This window comes from Belonocnema kinseyi, chromosome 7, assembly GCF_010883055.1.
Source record: "Belonocnema kinseyi isolate 2016_QV_RU_SX_M_011 chromosome 7, B_treatae_v1, whole genome shotgun sequence".
Lineage (NCBI taxonomy): Eukaryota > Metazoa > Arthropoda > Insecta > Hymenoptera > Cynipidae > Belonocnema > Belonocnema kinseyi.
Window position 1 is genome coordinate 85,001,696 of NC_046663.1, and position 9,493 is coordinate 85,011,188.

The following is a 9,493-nucleotide window of genomic DNA, read 5'->3' on the forward strand; positions in this document are numbered from 1 at the left end:
GCGCGCAACCCAGGCATTTATATCGTCTCCTACCATATTCACACGAACATAGACGTGTCATAGTATTGGACCACGTCTCGTTTCAGATCTGGGATCACTGGTTTCAAGACCCCCTAAGGAAGCTTCCTGACAACTAAGTTAATTGTTATAAATTATTTCCATTTAAAATCCTTCGTTGACTGGCCTATAAATACTTTAAATAACTAAATTTTCAGCTTCAAAATCTTAAACTTTGAATTTTATTGAATGGTGTAAAAAAATTTTAACCAGGAAATTATTCCAGATTTTGTCTTCGATTTTAGTGGCTACCTTGCCAATAATATAAAAAGTTGGTTTTACGCCAATCATTAGTGGTAAAGGGGAAATCATGATCTAACGATTACCGAATATAAAATCACCGATATTGAAGTAAATTCACTGTTCAATTTAGAATGAATTTTGTCCATCATTTTGAGTATTTACATTTCAATAAACTAAACATTTAGAAAGCTGAATTAATAAAAACTTTTTTTATTATAATATACATTTATGTGTTAATAATTCCGAATAATTAAAAATTGAAACCTCTTTCTGAAAAAAATTTGATCTCTAATATTAATTTTTAATTGTTTAATTTTATTCAATTAATAACAGTTTGACATGTTTAAATAATAAAATAATACTTTAATTCCGAAAAACTAAAGAAACTGCCTAAATAATTCCCGCCGGACAAAAGTGCGGCCATTACGTGACAAATTCGAAGTACCCGATTGGGAACAATTGGAAATGCAAGATGCTTAATCGTTGCCAATTGTTTTGGCACAATTAAGAAACACGATTCGGAACGATTGAGATAATAGTTATATTCTTTCTTATCGATCTCAATTGATTATTTCTAGAGGGGTAATCATCTTAACCATACATTTCATTTAAAAATTAAGGAATTAAACTAGAGAGACTTAAAAATTACTACCGTGATAAAGTGGATTTTCGATTGTTTTTATTATCATTACATCCTTATATTCCTAAGAAATTGTTACAGATTAGTATTCTCTCTTCCTTGAACCAAGGCAAAAAGAAGCTTTACGTTTATACCTAAATTCGAAGAAAAAGAGAGCACTATTGCGAAATTGTTATAAGATGATCAACAGCCAGCAGCCCTGGTTCAAAGATAAACATAAATAAATGCAGAGTGATTAATATGTAACGCATAATTTGTACTTCCTCAGTGGAGGATTTGCACAGCGATTAAAAAGACAAAAATTAATTTTGTTAGGCATGCGAATTTGGATTTTAAGTAAAGAAAAAAATCAGAGGACAAATAATATAAATGCTGCCTATGCGAACCCTCCAATGACTGTGACAATTTATAGCAGTCGCTAGACGTCGATCTTTAGATTTGGAATAATATTTATTGATCTCAAAGACTTACAGAGGACAATAAAAAATTACTAGACTGGGTATACAATGTTTCGGGAAATCAAAAGTATTCCATAGACTTGATTGAAATAAAATTCCTCGATGTCTCTGGGTTTCGACTTTGTACAATATTATCAATAGGTACCCAGCAGACATTTATTTTATCCGAAAAGAGACGAGGAAAACGAATACAGGGAAATTCCACTGAAGAGTGAACAAGAAATAACGTGATACTTGATACTAGAAAATAGTGAGGTCATTTCCAGATAGATTTTCCGCGTCGACTTTCTTTCTTCCTCTATGGTCGACTCGAAACCAAATCCAAGTGTTCTAATAATTTTTAGTGCACAGTAAATATATGTACAAGTCTTGAAATGTTTTCCTTCCTCAGATAGCGAATAGTCCTTTTTTTTTAATAAATATTTTTCATTTTCTTGTTTCTTGTAATTTTAGAATAGATTTATTGACCCAAAAGCGTAAAATAGTCGACGACGTTTTAAGTGATCGGAGGTCTCGACGACACTCGAAAACTTACGAGTGAAAGCAAAACGTACGGGATATGGCAAGCGTCCTACACCAGTGCTCCATACTCGTACTCTATATCCTTGAAGACCTCGATTGCGATAGTGAATATCCACGGGAGTGCACACGCTCTTTGTAGCGCGCAATGTATCACTTCAAGCACCGTTCAAAGTAAAATTGTCCTACATAGCCACCTCTCATGGCCTTTGCGACATTTTGTTCAAACACTCTACGATTATTCTGCAACACCTCGGCTGCATCTTTGTTTAGTGGGTCTTCTGGATTTGGCTCCTGCACAACAGAACATTTTATTTTATAGGGTCAATTCTATCAAAATAGGCCCTTCCCCTCCCAATTATTTTCGAATACCCAAGAAAAAAATTTCCTACAAATTTTAGAGAAATTGGTTAATATAATGGATAGAGGAAAGACCATGAAGTTTTTCATTGCTTTGACATGGAAAAGACAGCTTTTTGTAAATATAATATTTAAATGTGATTATATGTTACGGATGATTCCGTATCTCTATATATTATTCAGAATTCGTCAGAGAATAAAAATCAATCATAAATTTTTAGATTAAATGTTTTTAAGGCTCTTAAAATGACTCGGTTTTTTGTCAGATCATCTACAAGAATGCATTGTTTAATTGAAAATTTAACCACATGATCTAAAGGCCGGGACAGAGAGATTTTTTCCAACAAAATTTTCTTGTTTGTTTTTAGTAATTAAAAATTGAGTGTTTTTGCGCGTAGCGTAATATATAATATGCTAATATAATATAAAACAATAATAAAAAGTAAATAATAACAATATATAATTATAATTTTTCGAAAATATATAATATCCTTCACCAAATTTTTTTACTTTTTTTCAAAAAGTAGATAGTTATCAAATATTTGTAAAACGCTGCCTGTATTAATTTGTGACGGTAAGTTTCGGAAAAGATAACTTTCTTACCAGAACAAAGGAGGATATTATATTAAATATTTTCGAAAAATTATCATTATATATTATTATTTACTTTTTATTATTGAAATGTATTAGTATATTATTATATTATACATTACTCAAAGCCCGGTATACCCAATGTTGCATTTTTCAGGCGCAAAACACGATTTTATTGATACCCAAAGAAAACCCCATATATGACCAATTTAAATTTTACTTAATATTGCGGTTTATTAATGCCTTTTGAAAGTTTTTTTCATCAATAATCATTAATCGGTAGAATAACCAGGCACCAGAAAACTAATTTTAGATTGTTTAAACAATTTTAATTTGTTGAAACCCTTGTTGCCTAATGTAAGTCACGAAATGAACGTATTTTCTAGATGTAATGAGTTCTTTAATCATTGTAACAATGAAATACTTTATTTAAATAACTTAAGAATTATATTTATATTATATTATATTTAAGCAAATTAAAATTTTTGAAACGTTTACAAGTATTCTTAGAAAAGAAAATAGTACTTAAAAATAATAAAATCAGTCAAAAATGTTCTGAGATGAAATATTTCTCCTACTTTTTTTAGGTAAACTTAAAATTTAAAAATCTGAACTCTAAAGCTAAAAATTTCTCCATTTCAAGTAATCAAAACGAAGCTGCAAATATTTTAAGCAATTTGAAGGCAGAAATATTAAAAATTGAACGATTACATTTGTTGTTATAAACTGAAGGTGAACACTTCTTAAATTAATAAATACATGATTTTTATTTGAAATAGTTTAAAAATCCTTAAAAAGCTTCACAATTTTATTTTAAAATCTTGAAAAATCAACGTATTGTTTTACATTTTTAAAATTTTTTTATTATTTTTCAATTTGTTTCAAAACCTCTAAGAACCTTTTAAGATTATTCAAATTCTGCCTGAATTATATTTTAAATACTGCAAAATGGAAATATTTCTTTGAAATCTTCCAGCTTCATTTTTGAGAATTTTGGAAATATTTTTGAATTTTGTTAAAATGTTCCCTAAAAATAAATTTTTCAAAATAAAGTCATTTTTAATTTTCTAAGAAATCTTGAGAAAAAGTTTTTTGTTCTTTTGAAGCCTTTCACAATTCTTAAAAATCTTTCAATGTTTGTGTTTAAAATCTGCAAAAACCTATATTTTTGTTTTAAATCAGGCCATGGGCTATTTGCATCGAAATTTCTATATGAATTAGCCGATTTTGTCGGTATGCGTAGACACTTCATTTAAATTATTTAAAATCATTTCAAATTTTTAATTAATTTTGAAACTTTTCAGACCTTTTAAATATCTCTTCAACTTACTCGATTTTTTTCTAGGATTAGTAGGTGTTTAATATTTATTATAGATAAAAATTCAACAATTTTACTTGTAAATCAAATTTCTTTATACTGAGAAATTAAAATTGTAACATTTGATGTTTAGTTTTTTTATGTTTAGATTCGAATATTTCATTTATAATTACTAATTTTTAATGAACAGTCAAATATTTCTAAATATTAGGCAATTGTTCTTTTTCAAAATAACAAAATTTGAAAATTTCAAATTTTAGACTAAAGCAATATTTTTAATTTAATAAAAAGCCTTTAATTACGAATATATTATTTTGAAGTTATTTAAAATTTTTTAATACTTTATAAAGTTTTAAACTTGTATATTTCAAACGCTTCTATTTTAAAATTTTTTAAGTCTGAAAAAACTGCATGAAAAAATTTTTCAAATAAAAAATGTGCCATTTATCCATTTATCTTTTAATCATATTGATCCAACTGCAATCTAAAAAATACATTATAATTCTGTTTTAATAATAAATTATTCCCAATATAAATGAACAAACATTTTAGCACTTTTTCTGGTTTACAAAGTCACCAGTAAAAAATTTCGTTCATTTGAACGTTCAGAAATTCAAGCACATTTGCAACTCCTGATTTTTTTCTCATTTCTACGATACCTCATTTTGGCCATTTTGAGACCAAAATGAAAAAATCGTTCGACCCCACAGTGGGGCAGAATAGTAAAAATGAGGCCAAAAGTCCTGATTTAATTAAAAATTTAACGAAAAGGCAGTTACTATATGTTTTTGAGGTCACTTATTCCGAATACGCTATTAAAAATTCAAAATGACTGTGGCATTTATAAAAGTCGGTTATTAGCGTTTTTAGGATTTGATGATTATGAGTATCGTATAAAAATACAAAATCAAAAATGGCACATTTTACCATGGAATATTCTGGAATTTAGAAGAAAAAAAATTGTTATCAAAAGTTTTTTGGATCACTGATTACGGATTTTGTAATAAAAATACCAAATTTAAAATGGCGAATATTCTATATATAAAGTAAAAAAATATTTAAGCAATGTTAAAAAACAGACATTTTTTCCGTGCAAAGAATTTTTTTCCAATCAAAAGTTTTCCTTAATTCAAAATGACTTTCTACGTTTTATAGATATTTATGAATAAATGAAAAAAATGTTGTTTAAGAAATGGTTTCTTTAATTCAAGATAAATCTTCCCCATTGTAGTACTACTCAAATAACCATTTGCAAATAACAATGAATAAAATTCTCAAACAAGAGGGAAATTATTAATTAAATTAATCAAGTGTTTATAATATTTAAAAATACATATTACAATTTCTAAAGGTTAAGGGCATGCTCTTCGTGACCACGTGACCAAACTAGTCTCCGGATATGAGCATTTTTTTTGGTGTTCACTGTGTCCACACGGATTGAGATATCGCGTTTAAAATTAGACGGATTAAATAAAAAGCACTAAAGAACGTTTGTATACATCAATGTGTTTATAGTTTTAAAGAAAGTTTATTTATAAATCGATGAAAAAGGATATTACCATTCGAGTTATAGCACTATACAGATAATTTTTGGTTTGATGCATTTCGGATTTTTTGGTTCGCGTATATTGAGCACTGACACCAGTTTTGGACTAAATCGTCTAAACCTTAAAAAAAATTAATGTAAGCAATACAATTTGCACATTAGTTGCAAATCAACAAATAAGTATCTGCATACACGTAACCTATAATTATTTTTGGAGAATTTTTAGCGATTTCTAACGGAGAGAAAAAGAAGCTTTGACCGTCGATAAAGTCGAGATCACGTGACTAAGTTCGTTCATAAAATTTTTGTATGGAGAATGAAATGATTTTAATTATTTTCGGTCCTCACTACGTCCAAACGGATTGAGATATCGTGTTCAGGATTTAGGAAGTTATACCGAAAGCACTAAGGAACGTTTGTATATATCAAAATGTTCATAATTACGAAAAAAGTTTTCGAGTAAAATACTACAGGAATTAGAAAATAAACTATTAATGTCGATAAAGTAGATGCCTCGATTTTAAAAAATCGAGGAACATCTTAGAATGCCATTTTTCGTACTGGTATGAAACAATTCCAAGAATAAAAATAAAATTTCGCCCTGGGTCGAAAGACAAGGCGAGTCTGATCAGATGAAATCAGATGAAATCAGATGAAATCATCTGATCGATTCAACGTCAAGAATTATGGAAGTTGGTTGGAGAACTCCGACGAGTAAATTTTAGCACATTGCTAGTGTTGCTATGTTTCCAATTTAAAATTTATCTCTTATTTTTAGGACCAAAAGAATGAAAATCATTTTACACCAAAATTTCATGAACGAACTTAGTCACTTGATCGCGACTTTATCGACATTCAAAGTTTCTTTTTTTCTCCACTAGAAATCGCTAAAAATGCCCAAAAAATAATGATAGGTTACGTGTGTGCAGATACTTATTTGTTAATTTGCAACGAAGGTGCAAATTTTATTGCTTTCCTTAATTTTTTTAAGGTTTAGACGATTTAGTATAAAATTGGTGTCAGTGCTCTGTATGAGCGAATAAAAAAATCTAAAATGCATCATACCAAAAACGATCTGCAAAGTGCTATAACTCGAATGGTAATATCCTATTCCATCAATTTATAAATAAACTTTCCTTAAAATTACCAATATATTGATGTATACAAACGTTCTTTAGTGTTTTTTATTTTATGTGTCAAAGTTTAAACACGATATCTCAATTCGTGTGGACGCAGTGAACACCAAAAAAAATTTTCATAACCGGGGACTAGTTTGGTCACGTGGTCACCGAAGAGCATGCCCAAATTGAAATAAAGAATTAATTTTGATATTGTGAATTAAGTTCGTAATTATTTAAGTGTAAAAATCACATTTAAATAACTTTAAATGCCGCAAACATTATTTCAGTAGTATAACTAACTTCTAGGAAGATCACATTGACCTTTATTGATCTTTTTTTTCAAACTCATATTATATATCAATGTTAATACTGAGTATGAAGCTGTTAAATCTGAATATAGAAAATCTGCGAATACAAAATATTATAGCGTCGTTTTTCTTTAACTTGTCAAGTATAGCTCTGTGAAAATAACACGGAATATAATTATTGGCGATAACCAAATCCCTTTAAAATGTTTAAAAATATATGAAGAAAAGTTTTAAAATGCAGTTTTTCCCCTTCAAATTACTCCTTTCCGGTGAATCCAAAAGCTTAGGCATGCTATACTAGAATTGAAGGACATAAAATTCCCTGCAGAGCTAAAATCATCAACATTAAATATCAACTAGTTTAGGACTACTAACTAGTTTAGCTGTAAAAAATGAGAAGCATTTTTTCTCATTGTAGTTTTCCGAAAATATCTCAGTTTCTTTACATCACAGTTGATGATTGTTACAAAATAAGTTAAATCGAGGGGAAAACAACTCAGTTAATTGCTGCGCATTATAATGGATTATCTTTAATTAACTCTATATACAAAATTACTCTGAATTTGCAATAAAATAGATGAGCTTTTCACCATATAGTTTAATTCTTGAAAAAAATACGAATTTTCTGACGAAAAAGACGAGTTTTAAAAAAATACATGAATTCTCAACCAAATAGTTGATTTTTCATCTAAAAAAAGAAATCTGAAACCAAATACTATTTGTTCTTTGCATTTGGAATGCTTGAATTACACTTTATCAAAAAGATCTCTTTTAGATGGGAGTATTATTATGCGTCTTCATATTATGAATTATCTAGCTAATTAAGTATAGACGAAGATTAAGTTTCTCAAAGCTCCATAGGCTTTGAGGTACACATTCTCATCGTGACACTCGCGCTGCGCGCTCGATTTTCGACAGACATTTGTTAACAGGTTTTGTTCAATTTTTTTTCTCGTAACTTTCATCGTTTTTCCACACATTTTCATTTTATTTTTTTTTTATTTTCAATGTTATTTTTCACGAATAAAACAAAAAGTACGCGTTCTATCAAGAAGTGATTCTTAACGAAATTTTAGATCTTTTTTTGGGATAACAATTTTTGTTAATTTATCTTTTTTCGTGTCCTACATAGCTTGACCACAAAATGGAATTTTTTATTTTTCATTATTTTTTGTGCAATCGAAATTTGAATTTTCGATTTTTCAAGAAAATCCAAAAATTTGTTATGATAATCTTTTAGGACTTCCAAAAAGAAATGCTTTTCTTCTCTTGACTTTTTTTTCATATCGTGAGTTTATTGGCTTAAAATTTTGATTTTCGGTTAATTGAAATTTTTTGAAAATGCTATAACTCTGAGAATTTTCTTTTCATCGGAAAAAGTCAAAAGGATAAATTGTTTATTCTTTTTAATACTATAAATATCCGTACATAGAACTTTCAAATTCAGTAAAAAGTGGTCTCAAAAATTCTCAAAAATCTCAAAAATTTTCGAAATGCGCTCACTTTTTGAATTTTTATAAAAAATGGCTGGTTAACGAACTCATCCTTTCTTTTAGGACCTAAAAAAAGTGCGCCAAAGATGGATTTGATCCGTTCGTTTTTTTCGAGAGTTATCGTGTTTACGGACGGACGGCCGGATTCGAAACGTGGAGATCCATTGAAAAATTGTAATGTCAAATTTCCGACAATTCTAATACTTTCTCAATCATAAATTATGCGAATGTAAAAAATGAATCCTCAAGCATGAAGATGAATTTTCTAACAAAAAAGACGAATCTTTAAAAAAATGCACGAACTTTCAACCAAATAATTAAATTTTCAACAAAGTAATTCAGCTTTTAACCAAAAAGATACATTTCCAAGCTTTTATCTTAATTCTCTAAAAAAAAATCAGTACAATACATGCATTTTCAACTAAAAAAGACAAATTTTCACAAAAAAAATAAAATAGGTAAATTAAATTAAATTAAATTAAAATAGGTAAAAGAACTTAAATTTCCAACTAAAACCAAGAGACTTCAGCCAGAAAAATGAACTTTTAACAAAGTAGTTCAACTTTTAGATAAGTAGTTGAATTTTCAATTTAAAAAAAAATTTCAAATAAAAATGGAATGGATAAATTTTTAGTTGTCAAATTAATTTACAATAATAAAAAAAGACAATTTTCAGCAATATTATTAAACTTTGTACACGAAAGAACAATTTTGAACAACAAAATAAAATAGTTACATTTTCAACAAAAAATAATAATTTAAAGGCATCAGAAAACGAATTTCCAACAAAATAGTTCAATTTTTTACCAAAATAGTTAACTTTTCAACAAAAAATAATA

The 9,493-nt window shown here is 28.2% G+C and overlaps 1 protein-coding gene across 1 annotated transcript in view; it reads right to left on the bottom strand.

Annotated features, from left to right (window-relative positions):
- Positions 1-957: 957 nt before the first annotated feature.
- The window catches only part of LOC117176325 (NEDD8-conjugating enzyme Ubc12), a 21,196-nt gene continuing 12,660 nt past the window's right edge, over positions 958-9,493 (bottom strand). Inside the window, exon 4 of the mRNA XM_033366553.1 lies at positions 958-2,211. Coding sequence (XP_033222444.1) covers positions 2,071-2,211 — 141 coding nt within the window. The 3' untranslated portion in view covers positions 958-2,070. The remainder of the gene's footprint in view (positions 2,212-9,493) is intronic.